Source organism: Mastigoproctus giganteus, chromosome 1, assembly GCF_048544385.1.
Source record: "Mastigoproctus giganteus isolate SK-2022 chromosome 1, ASM4854438v1, whole genome shotgun sequence".
NCBI classification, from domain to species: Eukaryota; Metazoa; Arthropoda; class Arachnida; order Uropygi; family Thelyphonidae; genus Mastigoproctus; species Mastigoproctus giganteus.
Genome location: NC_143575.1, coordinates 209,629,266 through 209,653,483, shown reverse-complemented (window position 1 = coordinate 209,653,483; position 24,218 = coordinate 209,629,266). Strand labels below are relative to the sequence as shown.

At 34.9% G+C, this 24,218-nt stretch overlaps 2 protein-coding genes across 4 annotated transcripts in view; one reads left to right on the top strand and one right to left on the bottom strand.

Annotated features, from left to right (window-relative positions):
• The window catches only part of Mccc2 (methylcrotonyl-CoA carboxylase subunit 2), a 118,520-nt gene extending 99,764 nt beyond the window's left edge, over nucleotides 1-18,756 (top strand). For both annotated transcript variants that reach the window (XM_090384174.1, XM_090384175.1), the window contains exons 14-17: nucleotides 4,329-4,485; nucleotides 7,099-7,213; nucleotides 15,516-15,601; nucleotides 18,608-18,756. In XM_090384174.1, coding sequence (XP_090240300.1) covers nucleotides 4,329-4,485; nucleotides 7,099-7,213; nucleotides 15,516-15,601; nucleotides 18,608-18,725 — 476 coding nt within the window. In that variant the 3' untranslated portion in view covers nucleotides 18,726-18,756. The remainder of the gene's footprint in view (nucleotides 1-4,328; nucleotides 4,486-7,098; nucleotides 7,214-15,515; nucleotides 15,602-18,607) is intronic.
• Nucleotides 18,757-21,117: 2,361 nt separating this feature from the next.
• The window catches only part of LOC150091487 (INO80 complex subunit B), a 53,929-nt gene continuing 50,828 nt past the window's right edge, over nucleotides 21,118-24,218 (bottom strand). Inside the window, exon 9 of one of the 2 annotated variants that reach the window (XM_090384172.1) lies at nucleotides 21,118-21,400. In XM_090384172.1, the coding sequence (XP_090240298.1) occupies nucleotides 21,250-21,400 (151 nt within the window). In that variant the 3' untranslated portion in view covers nucleotides 21,118-21,249. The remainder of the gene's footprint in view (nucleotides 21,401-24,218) is intronic. The other variant, XM_090384173.1, reaches the window with a different exon arrangement.

Genomic DNA, 24,218 nt, shown 5'->3' with positions numbered 1-24,218 from the left:
CCTCTGTCAATAGAGAAAAAAATATGAAATTGTGAAACGCTTTGAGCGAAATGAAAGACCATGTGATATTGCACGTGCTACAGACCTAAATGAGGCAACCCCGAGAATTACAAAGAATGCGGAGAAAATAAAAACAACTTCATAGCGGGAACAACTCAAAGTGTAATTAAAATCCATTAGATTAAGACACAAGAATTGGAAGAGATGGAACGGCTGTCATCTGTTTGGATAGAAAATCAAACAAAAAACAAGTTTGCTTATGATAGAAGCAAAAGCATTAGCAATATTTTATTACGTAATAGTCGTAATAAAATACGTAAGCATTTTATTACGACTTACATATTATAATTTATACTTACGTATTATGAAATACGTAAGTATTTTATTACGACTATTTTATTTAATGTAATAAATTTTTTACGAATAAAATACGTATTTTATTCGTAAAAAATACTTTTTAGTATTACAAAATACTAAAAATACTTTATTATAATATAATAAATAATAAAAATATTTATTTTTTATTATTTATTATATTATAATAAAAATATATATTATATTTTTTATTACATATTTTAATCGTTATAAAATACTTATGTATTTTATAACGATTAAAATTACCCGATTATTTATTGTGTTTGGTAATGTTTTGGTTCCAAATGTGTGTTCAATCTTGGGTGGTCGGCACCTAACCCCACTTTTCCCATAGGGCCTGTTGTTTATATTGCACGATTTTGCATTGCACGAGGGGTTCTAGGAACACAACTATCGTGCTATACGAGGACAGACTGTACTGGTTTGAATGCTTGGGAGCTCCAGTTCCTTGTAATGATTAATGATTATAGAAGAACTTACCTCACATAGGTAAGTTCCCTCCTCACACACTTACCTGTGTGAGGAGGGAAGCATATAATTTATGTTTTCTTATCTACTTGGTTAGTTTTTATTTATTTATTTATTTTTTTGCACCAGTGCAGCAAAGGCCTATGGCTTTCTTGCACTATATGGTGAATACTGTTACTGTCGGGAAGAACTCCTCCAGCTACTTGGGCAAGTCATGATTCTACAGAGCTCAAGCTCCTTTTTCTGGCAGTTCTCTTTGAACTAGACTTGGACACCTCAACCTGGACCTTGAATTGCCTCCTATATGTATGCATATACATATAGTAGGTTCTTATTTTCTACTTATTATTGTTATTACTTTTTTTTTTTAAGTTCCTCCCACCTGACAGACAATGCACGGAGGGGGGAGAGAAGTTGTTTATAATTATCTAAATTGACTAGTAGTGTTACCAAAGTTTTGGTAGGTACCGCTTCGTACAATAAATAAATAAATAAAAAAGTCTGGAAGGAAACTTGGATTGGTTGATGAGGTGATATCAGCTGCACACTCCTTTTTTCAGAACTTTCAAGAAATTGACTACAAAACTGGGATCGTGAATTTGGGACATTGCCTAAAAAAGTCTGAGTTACAAGGGGACTATATGGAAAAATAGTACAAATTCAACACTATATAATAACCCTTTCTGTGCTGCATTTAAACTTATTAGAAATTTATTAAACAACCCTTGTATACCTTATTCAAAACAGCTATTGACACGTGTTTATCATTTAGTAGGTAGCTACTCTATTACCATCCATTTTAATTCCTTAATTACCCTTTCCTGCATAAAGATTAAATTAGTATAGGTCAACTGGAGCTCACTCAAAATAGCAGCAATTCTAACTTGATATTTCATTAGATGTAAATTGTAATCTCCTTGTGGCCATCTTGGTATCCATGACTATCTCTGCCATTAGAAGTTTGCAAACCACCAAAGAAAATTTCATGCCTAGGTTTAGCATGCTTCCTTGCTCCTTATAAAACTTTTTAATTTACATGAGAACCTCTTTCCTAGCTTTTCCATGAGAACCTCCTTGCATACTTGCATCAAATACATGGCAGCAGCCTTGTTATACACTACTCTTACAATATGAAAAAAAAAAAAAAAAAGAGAGAGAGAACATAAGTAACTTTCTTTTAATCTAATAATCAGCAAACTTCTATATTTTGTAATATTATTCATGCCAATATGTAATCATAGGGAGCAGATTCATGTCTCTTACACTGCCATGTAAATCTTAAATGTGTTTGCTAGCTTCATTCATGCCAAATCTCTGAAATTCCTTAATGCATTGCATCATTAAATGCTTGTACACACTGATAATATCCTCTCAGATAGGCATTGGAGATTTGGAACCTAATCCTTAATGAAAAGATACTGCCTTAAAGATGCAGTCTGCCTAAACCCATTTCAGTAAAACATCCTGCCAGTGATAGAGGGCTTGATTAAAATAAAAATAAAGAAATATACCAATTAAATTAAAAGACTGTTTTAAAATACAGTAAAACTGCTGTAGCATAACATTTGATAAAACCCAGTCAGAGCATTAAAATATACTAATTAAAACACGTTTTTAAATGCTGTTACCTCCTTTGTCAGCAGTATACACTTGCCGGCAATGCACTTAGCATTAAGGATATGGGATGCCTATTCATCATCCCACCTTTTAGGTTGTCACATATATTGTCTCTCACATATTGTGCCATTTACAGTGATCATGCACATGTGGGACATTTGGATTTAAATTTTTCTTTTAGTGATATGGTACACAGGTAAAATGTGAAAATTTAAGCATTTCACCTGGCTTTTTAATTTCTTAAGGAAAGGCAGATAATTCTTAGGTGTTTGTGATACTTCCTGCATTGCTTCTTCAGTGACTGAAATGCAATCCTTGTGATATCCTTATGGTAAATACTTATATAAACAAGTGTTTTCAGCAAATATCAGTAAAGCTATGGTCATTATTCTATTTACTATAATTGATAGTGATATCCCTAATTTTTTGAGCAGTGTAATATAAAATTAGGAATTTAACAGGGTTTTAACTAACACTTTGATAGCTAAAAGTGAAACTAGATTGCATGTAGAACATGTACTGGTATGCTTGTTCTCTATAGAGAGTTAAATACTAGCACACTGATAGGATTGGGCATTCATAGCAGTTAATACAGGAAGAAATGTACAAAATTTTCTGTATACTTCAAAGTATACAGAAAATTTTTTTTTATAAATCTGTTACTGTTTGTTAATATTCATTATGTTGTTCCATCTCACAATCCTTTGAGTAAACCCATGGAGTTTTGCCAATTTACTTAAATCTGCGAATAATTTAAAAAATATGTATAACAAATAACATTTGTAGATATGTTATATGTTGATCACCAGTCACTTTCTTTTTTTTTTTTAAGAAAAAGACAAGCAATAGCTTAAAATGATACACTTTACAATTTTATTCTTTATTCTAATACTGTATCGGATAGTAACAAATACCTTTGGTAACAGCAAACTTATGAGCCAAAAAATATTTCCTGACTACTATGAATAAAAAAATTTCAGGACTGAAGTGCAGGAAAAATCTAAGGAAATCCAAAAATTTGAGGAAAGATAGCATATATGTGGCTGTGCCACACATTTTTTATGTCAGCACTGAGCCAAAAAGAAGTTTTTTAGATGTTTCTCCAATTAAAAATATAATTAACAATGCAGATTGAAAGTGAAGACATATTGGAGGAATATTTACATAATAGATATTATCTAATCATGAATACTTGCATAATACTATTAATTTTAGGCTCCTTTTTTTTTTTTTTTTTTTTTTGTTGCTAGAATACAACCTGCCCATTAGATGGTTATGAATAGTTTTAAATAATTGGATATCATCTATATGCTCGTGTAATTTGGCCATAAAGTGTTTAGGTTTATATGCATTAGGTGTTAAAATATTATTTAAGCTCTTTTCGTACCTTTCCTTGTCATTTTGATGTACTACCCCATGTTTAATAAGAAATGAACGTTCCCAATTTTCATTTTTTTTTTTTTTTTTTTAGTTTTAGTTTTTCATTACACAGATATGCATTTCAAATTTTTTTTTAAAGATCTGCAGTGAATTCAGTTATTTTTAACAGCTGCAAGTCTCTCTTAACAAAATGAAGAAATAATGTCTGCCATTTAAATATTGACATTATGCTAATCGAAATAATTTTCTTACAAATTATATAACTTGATTTCTCATATCTCTAAATGGAAATGAAGAATTATTATGAGTTGTTGCTTTATTCTTGATATTTCTGAATAAAACAAAGATGTTCATTTGATGAGTAAAATGGTATTTATTCAGTTTAATTTTTATAATTATTTATAAAAATATATTTTATTATAAGTGACAATTATAAACATTTTTATGTGTTGAATATAAAATTATTACTTTGCAAAAAAATTTCTTAGGATTTATGGTTGGAAGAGAAGCTGAAGCAGGAGGTATAGCTAAGAATGGAGCTAAAATGGTAACTGCTGTCGCATGTGCTCAAGTACCAAAAATAACTCTCATCATAGGTGGATCTTATGGAGCAGGAAACTATGGAATGTGTGGTCGTGCTTACTCGTATGTTAATTATCAGTTTGCATTAGGCAATTTCAATTATTTAAATATGCTAATACAAAATGTAATAAACAAACAGAATTAAATGTATGCTATTTTTTTTTGGCTGGTGCAGCATAGGCTGCACCACCTCAGGCTTCCTTGTACCATATGGCTAATAACAATAATAATAATTTCTTTTCTTTAAGTCCATGATTTTATTTGCTAATAAATTATATATATACACATGAGTGATCACTGAATTATGACCACCTACTTAATACTTCATAGGTCCTCCTTTTGCCCTCAGTACAGCAGCTATCCGACATGGCATTGATTCAGCAAGATGTCGGAAGCGTTCAGGAGGTATGGCCAACCAAGCTGTGTGTAATGCGGTCAGCAATGCAGATATGGAGGTGATTAGTGTATCCAGATACCTGATATGCCTTTCCATAGCGTCCCACAAGTACTCTATTGGATTGATATCGCGCGAGTTCAGAGTCAGAACTGTGTTCCTCAAACCATTCCTGCACAACAAGTGCCCGATGGCTTGGTGCATTGTCATCTTGGAAGACACCATCGCCATTTGGAAAAAAGTGTAACATAGCGGGGTGTACACAGTCAGCAAGCAGTTGACGATAGCTGAGACCACTGATACGTTGTTCCACATGCAGGAGTCCAAGTTCCTGCCAGTGAAACATGCCCCACACCATATAACTGCATCCACCGGCCTGCACTTTTGATATCATGTATGATGGATCAAGAGCCTCATGTTGTTGATGCCAAATCCGTACACGACCATCCATCCACGGTGTGGAATAAATAACATGACTCATCCGACCAGCACACCTTCTTCCAGCCTTCTAACGTCCAACTTACATGCTCTTTGCCAATGAACCTTGGTTAGGAGAGGATGCCGTAAGGGTGGTCTGCTGGTATAGCACATACGTGGAGCATGCAACGCATGGTCGTGCCAGATAGTTCTGGGTTGGCCCATGTTGTATTGGGTAGTCAACTCTTCAACAGTGCTGCACCTGTTTGCCTGTACAAGTCGTCTGACCCAGCGCTCACCTCTAACATCAACCTTTCGCTGACCTTTGCAGTTTTGCCATCGGGTCGTTGTTTGACCATTTTGATGCCAGTCATAGTACACTTTAACAACGGTGGCTCTTGACCACTTCACCAGTTCAGCCATTTGGGAAATCGAGGCACCAGCTCATCGAGCACCCACAATCTGTCCTTTATCAAAGTCCGATAAATCCTTCCTTTTACCCATCACACTCGGAATTTTACTACCTACTGAACCACTGATACCTTACTATGTTACGTAGGTCGACTAACTCTGCACTCTCGTACCTCACATGGTCAACGGGTCACATTCAGTTTTCATAGTCATAATTCAGTGATCACTCAGTGTATATTTTATATATGGATATTATACACATTTTCATTAAATATTAGGATGCTGTATAATTTTATATTACAATGAAATTATGGTACAGTATTTATCATTATTATGAGCCTTTACACTAGTATGTTCTTTCGACATAGTTTTCAGGTCTATGGAGTTTGCATGACAATTGTTGTAGTCAGACATTTTCAAAGTCTGTTCTGTGCTGGAATACTAATATTTATCTTTTGGCATATCCACAAAAAAAAATTTAAAAAAATACCCTTGACAGAAAGCTGATTATAGTCAGTCTTTTTGGAAATAAAGTGGCTAGTAAAGACCTCACTTGTCAAGAGAAATAGTTAGTTTTTCTTCCTCAATGAATTTGCTTTTTTGTGATACTGCTAAACAGAAATTGATGGCACAACTAGCAAGTGAATGTCTTTATAACAGGATGATGCAGAAAAATGCATCTGTCATGCCGTTTGTTTGTTATTTGGAGCATTAGCAACTAAGGCCATATTGCTCCGGGGATATGCAGTGGTCATTCTCTGACCTTTTCGCATCATTGGTGGTCACGAGCTTGAACCCCGGTCTAATCAAGAAGCGTGTGCTACGCACTGCTGCTCCTGCCTGCCTAGCTACGGAGGCGCCATGCACAGGTTTTCAAACACTAATACCCCTAGGAACATTAAGATAGCATTTCCCTGTGATTCTTTAGGCATTATATTTTTGATTGATTGATTGTTCGTTCATTTGATATAGGTTTTATATGTAATCAGGATTTGGATTTTGATACTTGCTGTTGAAACATAAATAAATAGAAGTTTTTTTTTTTATTTATTTTATTATTATCATTATTATGAGCTGTGTTGGATAATGCATGCATTTCAGTTTCCCATGTCATTGGCCATGGTTTGATTCCATTCCTGTAGTGGTATTTTTGTGAGACTAAGGATGTGTGTTTATCTGCTGTGGTGTGAGTTATGGTTCATTTCCCACAGAGGCATGTGATTTCTTCTTTATCTTTTAAACCTTTACCTATTGAGCTGTAATGGATATTACTGCACATATTATGTATGCATTTTGATTGTTACAAAGATCACTTATATATAAGGAGCTAGGGAGAACAAGAAATATAACTTGTTTTGAGAATAAAACTCTTTTTATTCTCAAAGCATAAATGGAAAGAATATTTTAATAATAATGTGAATTATATTATGCTATTTTTTATTTTATTTTGACAGGCCAAGGTTTCTATTCATGTGGCCCAATGCAAGAATTTCTGTAATGGGAGGAGAGCAAGCTGCAAATGTTCTGGCACAAATTACCAAAGAACAGAGACAAAGAGAAGGAAAGCCGGTAAGAACACTGTATTAGAAAAACACAGGTGGAATCCTATATTTGTTTTATTAAATTAATTTGAATAGCAATGCAATTTATCAACCCTTTTTTAGACTATAAATTGTCACTGGGTACACCTGGTTAGTAAATTAATAACAGCCAAACGAGAAGCAAAAAAATTAGTGAACAACTGTATTTTGACATTAATTTTATTTTGACTCAGGTCACTCGAAAACACACAAAAAAAACCCTAGTTCACTTGTAAACTATTGACATGAAATTGCTGTTTATTTTAACTCTGAAACCAAATTTATTATAAAGATTACATAGTAAGATTTTCATGTCATACATTTATATATAGAAGTGTGGTAGAAAGTATGGACATATTTAGTTCTTAAATTACAAGTGCTAAACATAATGTAGTCAAGTCAAGTTCAAAACTCATATTTCAAAAGGCAGGATCTTGGAGTTTTGTTTGCTGCCAATTAGTACAAGCTCATAATGCCCTGTGCTCACATTAAATTATTTGTGAAGACAGATTTCATAATGAAAACTCAACAAAGTTTTCATCATCAATTTCAAACCAAAAATACTCCTAATCATTTCATATTAACTTGGGTTACCAATTGGCAAATGATAGCTTGGTGCAAGATGCATGATGTGTTTCACATGTGGGTCCTGTGACATTTCCAGAAGACAAGGCGGGTTTCTGATGCAATAATTTATAGTCCATGCACAGCAGTTAGCATGCTTCAGCATGATAATTGTTGTGCATAGTTCATGGCAGCTGGTTCTTGTTGCACAACAATGCCCTCTGCTCTTTCCACACTGGTTATGAACATTTCTCACAAAACATGGCATTGTACAGATCAACCATCCCACCCTACTATTCAAATCTAGGTTCAGTGGACTCTTTCCACTTTCTCAAGGTGAAAACTGAAACTGCAAAGACATTTAAGAGTCACTGAATGTGTCTCATTAGACACTTTCACTGACTCTTTTCTGAAACTTTTAAAAAGGTGAAATAAGTACATTAAATCAGGTTGTGATTACTTTGAATAAAAATAAAACCATTTTCAAGCTCCATCACTGTTTTTCTTACTGCACCAGTCCAGGAACTTTATTGCCACACCTCTTATTACGTGTATCATAACTGCTAAATCTTGCTTATCCTGAACTACCTTTAATTTTGTGTTTCGTAGTCTCTATGCAATCCCTGAATTTATTTTCCAAAATGCAAAACCTTGCATTTAGAAGGAATGAACTTCATCTGCCACCTTACAAACCATACCATATGTGCAACTTAGTTGTTCTGAAACAGCAGCCGCACTGGTCCTCTGATTGCTAACTGTCCTACTTGCCTTTAAATCACCAACAGCCTTTGACAGTTTTCACTATATACTCTAATCAGTATCATTGAGGAAAATTAAAAAAAAAACAAGGGGGATCCCCCAACACTGAACCCCGAGGGGAGCCCTTCTTGCTACATTAGTCCACTCTGAAGAATGCCCATTAATTGTCACCCTGTCTCCATTCCACTCCAATCCACTTGAGTATCTTAGTAATTCAATCACATTACAGTTTGTACAGTAGCCTCTCACTGGGAACCAAAAAGTTTTACTAAAATCTGGATATACAGCAGACTCTCGATTAACCGGGACACTTCAAGACTCCAAATTGAAAAAAAAAAAAAAAAAAAAAAAAAAAATCAACCATAAATAAAAAAATTCAAGTAATAATTGGAATAGGTATAAACAGATATTTTGCAAGTCATAAATAAGCAACAAGCGGCATTATAAGAAGTCGTCATTGGGAGATTAACGTACCTATTATCTTGCAATCCCCGCTGTCTTCCCACCCACTGCTCAAAAAAAAAAAGAGACCAAATGTTTAATTTGTTTTAGTGCGTTGCGTCGATTGTTATGTTCCGTTGCAGTGCAAAAGGACAAATTTTGTTTTGTAGGATGTCAGGATTTTTTTTATAGTAATTTTTTTTTTTTTTGTTTAGAAATCGCGAAAATGATGGCTAAACGCAAAAGGGTTGCATTTTCAGACAAAAACTTGAAATTATTCAAAAGTTTGAAAACGGTGCATCCATTAGCCTCTCACTAGGAACTAAAAAGTTTTACTAAAATCTGGATATACAGATTTTAGTAAATGATGGCTAAACGCAAAAGAGTTGCATTTTCAGACAAAAACTTGAAATTATTCAAAAGTTTGAAAACAGTGCATCCATTAAATCTCTAAAGAACCATTATAATGTTGGGGACCAAATCATATGCAACATTGTAAAAAATGAAGGGAAGCGGTAAGTTTTTTTTTTTCGTTTTTTATCTATCGCTATATTTTTTACGTAGGTTGCTGAACATTTTTCGATACAGCAAGTCCCCGACTTACTCAACTACAGATTTACATAAATTTTTTTTCGCTCAATTTTTTTTTTTTTTAGGACTGTAAAATTTAAAACAAAAATAATAAATAAATAAAATAAGCAATCAATAACGACGACATGCAGAAATTGCACAAGTGAGACATGGAGTAACAAGCAAAAAAATAGGAAAGAAGAGGTTCTTACAATTTATTTATGGGTTTTTTTTTATATGACTGAAGATTTCAGTGAAGGGAACACATTTCGCCATAATAACGTAAAAACCCACACAATTCGAGCTATCAGTATTATCGCAAATGCAATAAAATTGAATTTACTACCCGTTTATAATTAGATGCAAAAACAGAAAAGCCCAGTAACCCGGAAGGTGCAAATTGTTTAAATGCAGTGACCTCCAGAAATGTGCTTTAGTAAAATGTGAATTCACATGAGGTGATAATAGTGTGCTTTTCCCCTTAACCCTCTGAAGTTCTTTTCAGAAAATTTTGTTTTGACCGTTATCATGGTGCCGACTAAGAGAATAAGTGACAGTGCTACTAGTAAATCTACCAGCAAAAGGAAAGCCATCGATTTGGATCAGAAAATTAAACTAATAAGGATGTATGAAAATGGCCAAACATTAACAAGTATCGCACAGAATTCAGATTTGTCAATAATAATATAGTAGCAATATGGTATTAGTCATTCCCGAGTTATGTAAAACTTGACGAAGTAAGAAGTCCTGGAACGTATCTCTTACGCATGTCGGGAAATTTTGTATTTTTGGATTAACCGGGAAATAGATTATCCGGGATTTGTTTTTTACCACCTATCCTGGAAAATCGAGAGTCTACTGTACAATATTGTTTCCAGCATCTAATTGTTTGACATATCATAGTAATCAACTAGGGTTGTCAGGCAAGACATTCCCTTCAAAAAAACTATGCCGTAATCCTTTTAAGGCTTCATCCTTATTAAGATATTCCATCCTTAAATCACTGATTTTGTTATTTTCCCCATTTTATATGTACTCATTTCCAACTCAGCCCTCCTTTATGAATGGGTGAGACATTGCACTTAAGTCCAAGGCAATCACTCCAGTTCAGTAATAATCTTGGTAACAGTCCTGGTGGTATACTGCACTCCCTTGTTGCATTCTTTAATATAACTGTGTGTATCCCATCTACCCTAGGAATCTTATCCAACTTGAAATTACCAGTCTTAGTTGATAGAGCCTAAGACCCCAGCCCACTATAATCTCCCCATTTAAAATATAAACCTTTGCCCTTGACCATCAATTTCCTTAGACAGTGTCCACTTTATAACATTGTTGTTAAATGCATCAAGCTTCTCATAATTGAGCTAAGGTAAGGTATGGAGCTGTATATTATAATCTGGCATGATCAGACCTTCATTTTCTGAAAATGGCCAAAATAAGAATGTAACAGTTATAGTAGAGCATTAGCACGGTATGATTGAAACCTATCTCGCTCCTGAATTACATTATCTCAGCAACTAGAATTTGGTTTCAATAAGATGGAGCCATGTCTCACACAGCTAGATGTTCCGTGTAATTGTTATGAAAGCTATTCCAAGGATGCCTTATTTCTCAATTTAGAAACATTTCTTGGCATCCATGTGCTCCAGATTTCATAGTACCATGGGGAACGTCGAAAAGCAAAGTTTACCAGTCGCATCTGATCACAATTCAAGATTTGAAAATTACAACCAAGGAAGCAATAGCTGCTATTCTCCAACAGATGTTACAAAGGACAGTGTTTGGTGCCACATCATGTGTTGCATTGTGTATAGCTCACGAAGGTCACATTAACAAACTACCTTCAAGAGATCACGCTAGCTTATAACATTTTCCAATAGTTTTAGAATATTATGATAAAAGATATGAATTTTCATCAATATGCAAATAATAAAATATGTCTGCACTTTTTATTTCTCCTTGTAATAATGCATCATAATGATGCATCCAGTCAGTGTAAATGATGAAGTATTTGATTCTTAAAAATGAAATTATAAACAGTATTTTTTTAAATTGGAAATTTCCTTATTACATTCTAACCTTTTGGAACTAGTAATAATGAAGTTAATCCTTTGCAAAATATATAAACTTCATCTTTTATGATAATACAGCTTGCTATAAATTTTAAAATAATGCATAGTTTATAGTATTTCTCCTTTAATTCGCATTTTGTCCATTTTATATCAGAGATTATTCAGTTATTAGATAGATTTCACCATGTAGCCTTATTTCATTAAATTTTTTATACATCCAGATAGGTGAGTATTTTGAATTAATATAATTTTTAATATAATCAATTTGCATCAGTTTGCTTTAATAAAAGTAAATTGATGCAAGGAAGCCAAACTTATTCAGTATAAGCTTTAAATACTTGCCATTTCATTCAGATAGCTGTCCAACCCTTCCTTAAATTTACAAAAGTTCTCTAGTTCAATCTAACACTACAAAAAAACCAATGTAATGGGCATGCATCCGATATACAAATGCAACATGCATTGCAGCCTTATTGATACTGATCAGTATTATTCTTGTGTGCTGCACTGAGAATTGGTTTTGGCAGCTATTGAAAAAAGATACTGTAGTAGTTTATTGTAGAGAGAATGTGTTTCCGTTAGAAAAAAGATAATTATTTAAAATAATGACTGAAGTAGGAATGATTTTTATATGATTTGCAATAAAAGTTTGTTTCAAAAGTCCTGTAATTTGACTGCTGAAATAATACTATTAATTTCATCACGTTGATCTAAAGAAGTTTGAAATTAGTGCACATCACAATTAGTACAATAGTACCAACAAACTAAGGATGCATGCATCATGCCAAAACTAATATGTGTATGCAGTTTGAATCATTAAAAGAAAGTAAAGCGAAATGTGAAATCTGACTACAATTACAAGTCTGCACTTAAGGAATTTGCTTGCTTTCATAGACCAATTCAGTTAAAGTTATGCAGCACGTTCCTTTCAGTGCATATGGCATCACACAATACAGGTGAAATTTCACTTAATGACTGAATGATATTCCTTTGCAGGCCATAAATTGGAGATCTGTTGTATTGTATCTTCACAAAAAGATATTATAAATGAAGAAATTGAAATACTTCTTCCTGTATAGATTAAAATTTATATTTTTATTTCTCAAAAGAGAATATTTGAACATATTGAGAGAATAGTTGCTGCAGCAGAACAGGAAGAGTATCCAATAAGGTATTAGGATATTATTAGGAAATTAATTACATTATACTTCTTTAAAAACATTTAGCATCATACTTGTATATAGTATTTTAAATATTCAAGGTCAAGTTACAATAAATAAATAAAACAGGTAATGCTAAATGTACATTTAAATTATCTGTTTGGTGATTCACTGTTGCAAAACTTACATTTTGAACTGTGGCAAACATATTGTCAAAAAAATTTGATTTGATACTACAATGTGGATGCAAAAAATAATTTTGATATCATATACTTGGATTTCAAGAAAGCTTTTGATACTGTTGCACAAGTTGGAGCAGTATGGCATTAAGGGGAAGTTGCTGCAATGGGTAAAGGGATGGTTGAGTGGAAGATGGCAGAGAGTAGTAAAAAATGGACACGGCTCTACGTAGGCTAATGTTATTAGTGGAGTCTTCCCACGGTTCGGTGCTGGGCCCATTGTTGTTTTGTGTCTTTAGCGATGAAGGTATATCAGGCTTAATGTCCAAGTTTGCAGATGATACAAAGGTTGGCAGAGTTGTTAATGACAGTAAAGACAGTATGCCACTGCAACAGGATCTAGAAAAGTTAGGTAGATGGTCTGAGAAGGAGAAACATACCAACTGTGTGGTACTACACTCAGGGAGGTGGAGAATGAAAAAGACCCGGAGGTAATTGTGCAGTCAAATATGAAGTTCTCTGAGCAGTGCAGGTCATGTAGTTTTGTCAATGATATATAAGAATTTTGCTAGCAGAGACAAGGTGATGCATTGCCTTTGTATAAGGCAATGGTCAGCCCACACCTTGAGTACTGCATACAGGTCTGGAGACCTCATTTTAGGAAGGATGTAGAGTTGCTAGAACGAGTACGGAGAAGGGGAACAAGAGGAAGAAAGGGGTGCTCTTACCAAGAGAGGCTTCAGTTCTGCAAGTTGCAGCATCTGGAGACTAGATACCTGCTAGGTGATCTGATTGAGATGTATAAGGCCTTGAATGGTTTGAGCAGGCTCAATGCTGATGGGATGCTTCTGCCTGCTCAGATTAAGAACCTGAGAGGGCATAGATTCAAATTGAGGAAAAACAGTTGTGTAGAATAAATGTGCAAAAGTTTGCCTTTAGCCAGTGGGTAGTTGATTGTTGGAATAGACTTCCATCTGTTGTTGTGGCAGTTGATAGCTTAAATAAATTTAAGGCTAAACTAGACAAATGTTTCGAGTGACTGGATAGGTGAAATGGGAAGGGGATTTTTTCTCCCCTTTTTGGCTGATGCTGTATAAGCTTGCTGTTTTGCATCATATGCCTAAACTAATGCTAGTACTAAGAGCTCTTCATGATCCAGTCAGGTATCAGTGTTACGTGTGTGCACTGCTGGCTTATAGTATTTTGGTGTCTCGTGGCAATTCTTTGTAATCTCCTTGGAGGAGGGCTGAAGATTAAGTTATATGGGATGCTCAGTTGGAATACTGTTATTAGCTGTTGCTTGTTTTTAATTTTTGCCATTACTATGCTTGTAAAAACATCTGGTTCCTATCAATAAACACACCCTTGGTTTTGGCCTAAATTATCTGTTATTCATATAATGTGGTGCCTGTGTTCATAAAACATTTATCACTGATTAGGGTTATTGTATTCTGAAAGTTCCGTCTGTGGTTTTTGCCCCAAAGTATGGGATGCCGGGTCTGACATTTAAGCAGGCGTTTTAATGTGTTTTTTTTTTCCCATTTTAAAATGTTTTTTATAGGAATTACATACATGTTTTTAAATACAAAGTAAGTAATGTATAGATTAAGAACAAACAACCGGCTAATAACAGACTCCCATAACAACAACTTAATCCTCAACCCAACTATACAGCTGAGGAGATTGTAGAAATCACTGTAAGGCACCAAAATAATTAATCTAACTCCCACTAGTGAACCAGCATTATCAGCACCAGAAGCACAAGCACACCATGTTTATCATTGTCAAAAATAAGTTTTCTGATCATGAAAGCAGAGAGAAGGGGGAAGAAGCAGAAAGGCAACTTCTTTTGAAACTTAGAACTTTAATGAATATTTATTTATGAATAATTAATTAAAATTATGAATTATTATGAAAAATTATGAATAGCTAATTAACTGGATATAATCAGGACAGTTTTTATTTCTCATTTGAGAAATAAAGGCAAATTTAAACCTATGCAGGAAGTGCTTCAGTTATAATTCCAGTTTATCTGCATACCATGCCATTTAAAGAAAAAGTAAACCTAAAAGACACTGAGGCATGACAAAACTTAAAAGAAAAGAAAAATTAACTAAATAAGAACCATGATCATATGAATTTGTGAAAAGAAAGAAAATGTAACATGCGTATCATCACATTTCCTTGTATGAGAAGTTTAAATATCTGTAACAAGCAGTAAAGAAAATTGAAACAAGGACTTATCATCAACACATTGAATTACCAGAATGTATACTGTGAATTTTGAGTAGAAGAAAAGAGAGAAATCTGCACTTATTTTACAGCCTCTAAAGGAAAATTTATGTTTACATGCATATCTATGATTGAAATTTATATTATACTATAAAATAATATACTATAAAGAATACTATAAAAAGCAAATCAACATCGGAATATGCCACTACATAAAACTTAGGTGCTTTGGTGAAAGCATGGAACAACTGTGAACATCAATTTTTAAAAATATTTATTTCTTGAAAAAACTAAAACATGATTTCTTTCAGTGGACACCAGAAGAAGAAAAGTCACTAAAGGACCCCATTATTGAGAAGTTTGAAGAGGAGGGAAGCCCCTATTATTCAAGTGCCAGGTAAGTTACTCTTTTGTGAAAATGGACACTCCTGTATATACTCAAAGAAAATTTTGGCTTTTTGTTTCTAGTCATAGCTATAAAATCATGATTCTCACCAGTAATCAAGGAAGAAACAAATTATGGATCAGCAGCTGCACAAAGAAGACTGAGAACTCTGTGATCATCAGTGAGGATGCAAAGCACAAACTTGGGTGAAATGCATTGCATTCCCAAATCTCATGCTAAAACTGATTAGCATATTCCATTAAGAAATACCAGTTTCATCTGCAACTTTGCAGATAGTTAAACATCAATTACTCCCAATCAGATCACGACAATTTTTTTTTTTTTTTAAGTCGAAGGTCAGAGTGAGGATCACCTTTGACAGGCAAGCAGTCCTCTTTAAACTTTGTGAGCCTCTAAAAAGCCTTCAAATTAAAACATCCATGGAACATAACTGAAAGCTGTTTTTAACATTTCACGGATCTTCCATTTTTTCATAATTTTCAAAATTTGCTGCAGGTTTGCTGCTGCTGAATAAAATCATTCATTTTAACATGCAATAAAACATATAAAATACAGTGGATTCCAGTTATTTGGGCCACCGGTTAATCGGGGCAGCCGTTTATTTGGGGAAAATCTTAAAAAACAGAACCCAATCGAGAAAATAGCCAGGGTTTACTTCGCTTAATTGGGACAAAATGCCGTTTAATCGGGGCAAGAGACCGCAGCACTGAAGATTACCCTACGATTGTCTCCGACCGTACCACATAGTTCGTTTGGATTTCTGGGGGTCACAACCATAAAACAATAAAAACAATTAGCAGTCACCTGTTTACTGGGCTTTTGTGTTAGTGAAATCTATCATAAACTGATAGTAAACTCAATCTTATTGAATTTGCGTAATACCGACAGCTGGAATTCTGTGGGTTATTATGGTGAAATGGAATCTTCTTTGGAATCTTCAAACGTATAAAAAAAATAATTTTCAGAATCTTCTCTTCATTCCTATTTTTAAAGCTGCTTACTTTGTTACTCCGTTCTCACTTGCGCATATTGTGTTACTTGCAATTTGTGTATGTCGTGTTCTTTGTTATTGATTGCTTATCTTTTTACTGTTTTAAATTTTAACCCCCATCCACAAATGACAGTGAACAGAAATGTCAACTAGTTTAGTTAGTATGTCCATATTACAGTACGTATTAACTATTCCGATTATCACTTATATGCCATTATCACTTTTGCCTTTAGCCAGCGGGTGGTTGGTTGGTGGAACAGACTTCCATCCCTTGTCGTGGAAGTTGATAGCCTAAATAAATTTAAGGCTCAGCTGGACAGGTATTTTGAACGAACAGAGGGGTGAAGTAGTGGTTTTTTTTTTTTTTTGGCTGATGCTGCATAAGCTTGCTTTCTTGCATCAAATGCCTCTACTAATGCTAATGCTATATTCTTCCGAATTTCACGTATCATTTAATTTTTTAATTGGTAAGGTAATAAAGGGTAAATTTGTACTTAATATATCTTTACTTTTATAGCCTGTGGATAATATATTCCTTCTATTTTTGCTAATTAGAATCGCTGTTTAATTGAATTAAAATTCAGATCACAATGACCGGCGCTTACTGCACATCGTATAGTGAACGGTACTTTACAATGGTGACTCCATTGTAAGGTGATTTGATTGTACAGTGAACCAATTGTAAAGGGGGGGGGGGAGGTACATTGTATTTTTAACTATTTACGTGAAACTTCGGATAATTGGGGCAGCCGCTTAATCGGGCAAAAATGCACTAGTCCCGATGTGTCCCAAATAACCGGAATCGACTGTACCTTCTATATTCAAAAACACAATCATGGCAGCTTAGTTGTCACATTACCATTCATTTGTAAAGGTCTGGGTTTATATCCCCTTGATTACCAGAACATTTATGGCATCCAGCAGTGGTCAATTAAATAGAAAAAATTACCTGAGTATATACAGGAGTATCCATTTTTATATTTTATTGATCCACTGCTTGACATATCTGCATCAAATTTTATAGTATAGTGATTGAATATTCATTTCACTGGAAGTGTGAGATTATTGCTGCATGCATTATCCTTATCTCCATAAGAAATCCCAAGACAGCTGATCTAGTAAGCGGATCCACTTTCAAAATGATGTGCCCACTAAAGAGAAAATAAAGTTCAATCAATGTACATTTTTAGAGGGTACTTCCTCCACAGAGGTGGAAACTAATTATACCTCTTACATAGGGAAAGTACGGTTCTCCAAAGTTATTCTGGATTTTTCAGCCTGCAGAATATGCAAAATGCCCTGTGAACATCTATTTGTACAGACATAATACATGATAAATACTAGATGAATTGGCTCGTGATGAGAAAAGTAGGCCGTACCCCAAGAAGTCTTGACATAACAAACTAACCTGTTTATGCTATGTTGCTATAATTTATTATGTTCTAATGCAAAGCAAGAGTGCATTTATGAAAACTTGTACGTTTAGCATTGCTTAAATTCTTATTTATATAGTGATAACACATCTTATTGCACATCTTATTGTTAAAATAAATTTCACTTACCTTTGCAAGATACTCTGAGAATACATATTCAGTAAACTCCCCCCCCCCTTCAGCATTTGCTGATCATTACCGATCCGTTTTCTTGGCTAACCATATTGTTTAACTGTTTTATCAAACACTTTAGTGATAATAATATCCCTTTGGAATTCTGCAACTATATTGGCTACTGCTATTACTTTTGTTTCCTGCACACTTTTTATACAACTTTTAAAAGCTAACATTCAGCAGGCTGTTAGAGACTTTGGGAAGATATAGTATATACCTTCAGCAGATGGTGGCACTTTTTAGGCAATGAAGAACATTATTTTTCTGAAAGTAAATTAAAATAATAAAGGAAGTGACCCTTGCTTATATCATATTATGATATCTCTAAGCTAGGTAATGCTTTTTATCTAAATAAGCCAATAATAAAAGTATTTTAGCTAAAGCACTTTTTTTCTTCAGGATTTGGGACGATGGTGTAATAGATCCTGCTGATACAAGGAAAGTACTTGGCCTATCCCTCAGTGCTGCATTTAATGCCCCAGTTGCTGACACAACATTTGGTGTTTTCAGAATGTGACATCTGATTATTAGTCAACAAATAAATTTAATAGAACAAACTTTGTAAGACGTTATGAAGATGTTTTGTAATAAATGCTTTGTTTATATAGTATGCTAATGTTTCTATCTACTGACATGTTTTCTAATGCACCTCAAGATTAGAAAGTTGGAATAACTATAATATTAAAGAATTACCTAAGGTTTTTTTTCTTTTAAGATATAGCCCACCACCTCCAAAATAAAACTTATTGAGAGCAAGTATTACAGATAAAAATCCTGCTGTCTGGAATCTTGGAAATAACACTTCTGGTGAATTGACAACTGATGAGTGGGAACGTGCAGCACAATACAAAATTTCCCACTAGATAGATGTCATTGTAGAGATTTCTGGCTGAGCAGAAATCTCTACAGTAATTCTAAAATATGATTTACTTTTCAAGTAAATCATATTTTAGAATTACTGTATAAAAGAGGATTCAAAGATGGAAGTCAATATTTCAAGGCTTTTTTTTTGATTAAAAGCATCATTGCTGAAGTATGATACCATTGTGATTCAGACACAGTCAATTAATATAACAAAAATAAGTACTAAACATGGTCGAGAACATTGACTTTAATTAAGTACAGTGAGCCCTCGTATAGCACAATAGTTGTGTTCCTAGAAACCCTCGTGCAATGCAAAATCGTGCAACATAAACAATAGGCCCTATGGGAAAAAAAGGGTTAGGTGCCGACCACCCAAGATTGAACACTCATTTGTAATCAAAACATTACTGTAATAAAATACGTAAGTATTTTATTACGACTATTATGTAATAAAATATTGCTAATGCTTTTGCTTCTATTGTAAGCAAACTTGTTTTTTGTTTGATTTTCTATCCAAACAGATGACAGCTGTTCCATCTTTTCCAATTCTTTGTGTCTTAATCTAATGGATTTTAATTACACTTTGAGTTGTTCCTGCTATAAAAGTAGTTTTTATTTTCTCTGCATTCTTTGTAATTTTCGGCGTTGCCTCATTTAGGCCCATAGCACGTGCAATATCACATGGTCTTTCATTTTGCTCAAAGCGTTTCACAATTTCATATTTTTTCTCTATCGACAGAGGTGGACTGGCCATAAGCCTTACCAGGGAAACTGCGGTGGGTTGGAGGATGGTGTGATTTTGGCCATAAACGCTAGTATGAGGCCACTACAAATTTTCCCGGGTAAGAATTTTTCCACTTCTGTTTATCAATATTGCTTTTCTTTTTCCCTCTGAATCTGTAGTGTCTTCACCAGGACGCTTCCGTTTCACACCTTTTAAGTATTTTACTCATTTTTAGGGAATAAAGCACAATTACAAAACGAAGGGGCACGCTTGATACACATAAACAAAGCTGTGCGCGTGTAGCAACTGAATAAACAACACCGTAAAGGCAGAGACAACTCTACCTCACTAAAGCACATTTCTGGGGTTACTACCATAAAACAAAAACAATTTCCAGTTGTGTTCCTGCTAGTGGAATCTGTTATAAACTGGTAGTAAACTCAGAAATGGTGTGCTGAACCACCATTTCTTGTAAACGCAAAGGCGAATCGTGCATAAGCGAATTTGGTTCGTGTTATATATGATATCGTTCCCCTATTTATAAATCATGTATGGTTGAATTCGTGTAGTGTAAATACGTGTTATACAAGGAGTGACTGTACATAAATACTTAATTAGTCCTGTACAATTCAAACCATACCCTTTGCTGTGCCATCCCAGACATCTCTCTCTCACACACAAAACGACGGGTGAGAGAGAATGGCTACATTGGAAAGGAAGTTGTTTGAGAGGCAGACAGGCAACTGCAGATGCAGTTGCCTGTAGAATTGATTGTGATAAATAATTGTTTACAAAATTTACAATGGTGTATTCATCTTTATCATTACTCCAACAAAGAAACCTTACTTAAGAAGTAATTAGGTAATGCTTTTATATTCCCTTTGGAACCTTGTCATCAGACCTGCATTATAGAAAAAACTACTGCATGAATCTTACTGGGATAACTATGGTAATAACTTTTTTCTTTTTTAGATGACAGTTAACATGGTGAGTTGCAAAACTTTCTGATCATTGTAAAGTAGGCTATTATTGGTTCTGCTTTGATTACTTACATTGCATATAACATTTAATACCACTGGTTATCTTGTACACCTTAGATTTCTGATTTTTTATGCATATAGAAAATTGCAGTCAGATTATGAACTTCCATGTGTTACTGTAAATAAAGTAAGAGGGTCGTGATTCTTAATTCACTTTATTGTTTGTTGAGACTAGATTTTTACATTTGACAAATAATCAGTTTTAACTAAAATTTTCTTAGCTGCTTGTAGCCAAAACAAAAATTACTGAGAAGAAGAATATGTGACTATAATAACAGATGCATCATACAGTAAGAAAATTAAATTTTAACTTCTTTGTTGTATGGTTTTCAGGGACGTTACTTGCATAAATCTGCTGCAATTCAAATTATTTACAGATAAAAATAAACTGTACAGGTTTCTGTGAGGTATAATTAACTAACAATCTCAGGTAGGTTTGTTTTCCATAGCAAAAGATTTTTCTTATAACATTCTAAGCTGCAGAGTGGAACTCCTGACTTGGAACAACTGTATCTCTTAGGGTTCTTGCATCCATTAACTCCACACAACACTGAGGGAGGGGGCCTTAAGAAAAATTAATAAAGACAAATATACAATTTAAAAGATATCTATACAATTTCATTGCTAAATTAAAATTACTGTAAATGGGAGAGAAAAGTTTGTATCACTGTTTAGAAAAAAACATTAAGTACAACAGTACAAATTTCTGCCTTTACATCCTAGAGTTCTGTAAGCCATTATACTTGTATTCAGTGAGCACAACCACCAGCCTGCTAATTCCATTTTTCTTGGTTGCCTGCCTTGGAACCACAAGTAGCAGTCGTGATGTGTGCTGAACCACCAAAACTTAGTGGCAGGGCTGTACAGACTTTTCCAAAGAACACTTGTATGTGAGGTGCAAGATCAGCTGCTCTCTTTATTATGGACTTCTTTTTCTTTCTTATTGGGTTTCAAATAGTCTGAATAGAACCCTGGCAACTTTTAGAAAGTGGGGAGTACAAAAGGTGTATTTTAAGCCTCCATCAGGGAAATTTGAATTCCACATGTCCTAATTTTTAATTGTTGTTACTTTCCTGGAGTCTTTCAGAGAGAGAGAGAGAATATTAAATCCGTGTCAGGAAAACTAATTAACATTATTAGAGTTGAAAAGGGCCTCTGTTTCCGGGATTCATTTTAAATATATGCATTTCAGTTGTACCGGAGGGACAGAAAAAAAAAAAAACAAGGTTTGAATAAAAATCCTTTAATACTAGTTAAAGGCAAGTTAAGCAAACAAAACAAAATAAATCTACCAAAAGCTTTTGTACTTGCATTGTCCGTCAGTTGGGGAATGAGCATTATTATAAAATAAAGAATACCAGGTGCCCAATCATGCAAGGTGAAACATGTGGCACAGTTGCAGACAATGATCAGTTGTTGGGAATAGAGGCTTGTGACTGTAATTTTAGTGTTTGAGTATCAAGTGTGTACCAACATTTATTATTCTGGAGGATAACTGCTTCAATGATGGGATGGTTGCGTCTTCCTTTATTTCGGTTAAAGGCACCTCAACAACAGGAAATGTGGAGTAATTCCAACCAGATGTGATGAAGGTAGTGTCGGGATTGGCCGATAATTTCAATGTTGCGGCATGGATCAAGGTTGTGCTGGCAAGACCAGAAGTGCTCAGTGATCGCCGAGTGTTCTAAATCTGCAGAATGGATTGCTCTCTCATGTTCGGAGATTCGATCTTGGAGCCTCCTGCCAGACTTCCCAACATGGCAGGAAATGCAGTACACCAAACCACTTAGCAAGAGGGGGGGGGTTGGAGTTTTTTCTCTCGAGAGAAGGGACCACAACTTCCTGCCTTGTAGCTGCAACCACTTTATCCCATGGGCTCATAAGATTATAGAGAGCTGTTGTGACGCAGTCGAGGTGGTGCTGAAGGCCATACAGTGCACTGCATGGTCACAGCCTGCTGGTCACAAATGAGGCCATAACCTGATCTGAAATGCTAAGACTGGAAACCAGGTGTAGGAATTCTCTTCTGTTCAAAATTGTGTGGACGGCGTTGCCTACTAGAGGTGAAAGTAGATATGAGTTTTTTTTTTTTTTTTTTTTGATAGTTGTTGGCGCATCGGCTTCTGTGGTCATATTGCACCTCCCAAGGTTTTTGCTTTTTCTACTTTGATCCAAGCCTGAAGCGGGATTCGAACCTGCGACCTTTGGGTTGCTAGGCAGGCACTTTACCCACCCGGCTAGCCCGGTCGGCGTAGATATGAGTTGTCGAAGTTTGTCGCTAATCTACTTTTGCCTCTAGTAGGCAACTATCCACACGATTTCAAATAGCAGAGAATTCCTGCACCTGGTTTCCAGTCTTAGCATTTCAGAAGATCGGGTTATGGCCTCATTTGATGTGGTATCACTATTCATGTCAGTTCCTGATGAACACACCCTGAACACCAGAATTTCATTATCTGTCAATTTCCCACAGGTCAGGAGACAGACTTTTGCAACTCTCTGTCGCCCTTTATTCAATTCTGCTCAGGAGGGGCAGAATTGAATAAAGGGCAACAGAGTTGAGGTTTAGACCTCTATACCAGTAACTGGTATAGAGATTACAGAAACGGGTATGTTTTGGTTTTTTTTTTTTTTTTTTTTTTTTAGGAGCATTAGCAACTAAGGCCATATTGCTCCGGTATATGCGGTGGTCATTCCCTAACCTTTCCACATCCTCCGTATTTGGTGGTGACGGGCTCGAACCCCGGTCTAATCAAGAAGCGTGTGCTACGCACTGCTGCTCCTTCCCACCTGGCTACGGAGGCGCCGAAACGGGTATGTATAACAACATTCCTCTGGTATGGCCATAAGGGAGAATGTTAATTTTCACTAATTTTCTGTTTTTAAATGTATCTAAGGTATATATTTTTATATATAAGGCTATCCATACCAGGGCTAGATTTATATATAACTAGCGGTTGGTTGGGGTTACTACAAACCTATGCTCCCAGTAGTACCATAATTTAAGTACGTATGCAGGGTGTCTAAAAAATACTTGGCATAACTTCAGGAATGAGTTCTTCATATGTAGACAATAAAAATATTTTATATCAGCATAGTTCCGGAAATGCTTGGTTCCCCGAGTTATTAACTGGAATGTCTTATCTCCCGCGGGTGATTTCCTTCATCACAAGGTACTGACAGAATCTGGTGGTTTTCAATTCTGACCATATACTCAAATCAGGAGCGAGCAGATATGCACTTTATGTACAGTTTGGCAGATGGCAATGCTCTGGAGGCTCGTCGTTTGTACCACGAAAGGTTCCCAGAACGAAGATATCCAGACGGGAAAATGTTTGAAGGTATCCATTGCCGCCTTTGTGAACATGGGACCTTTACACCT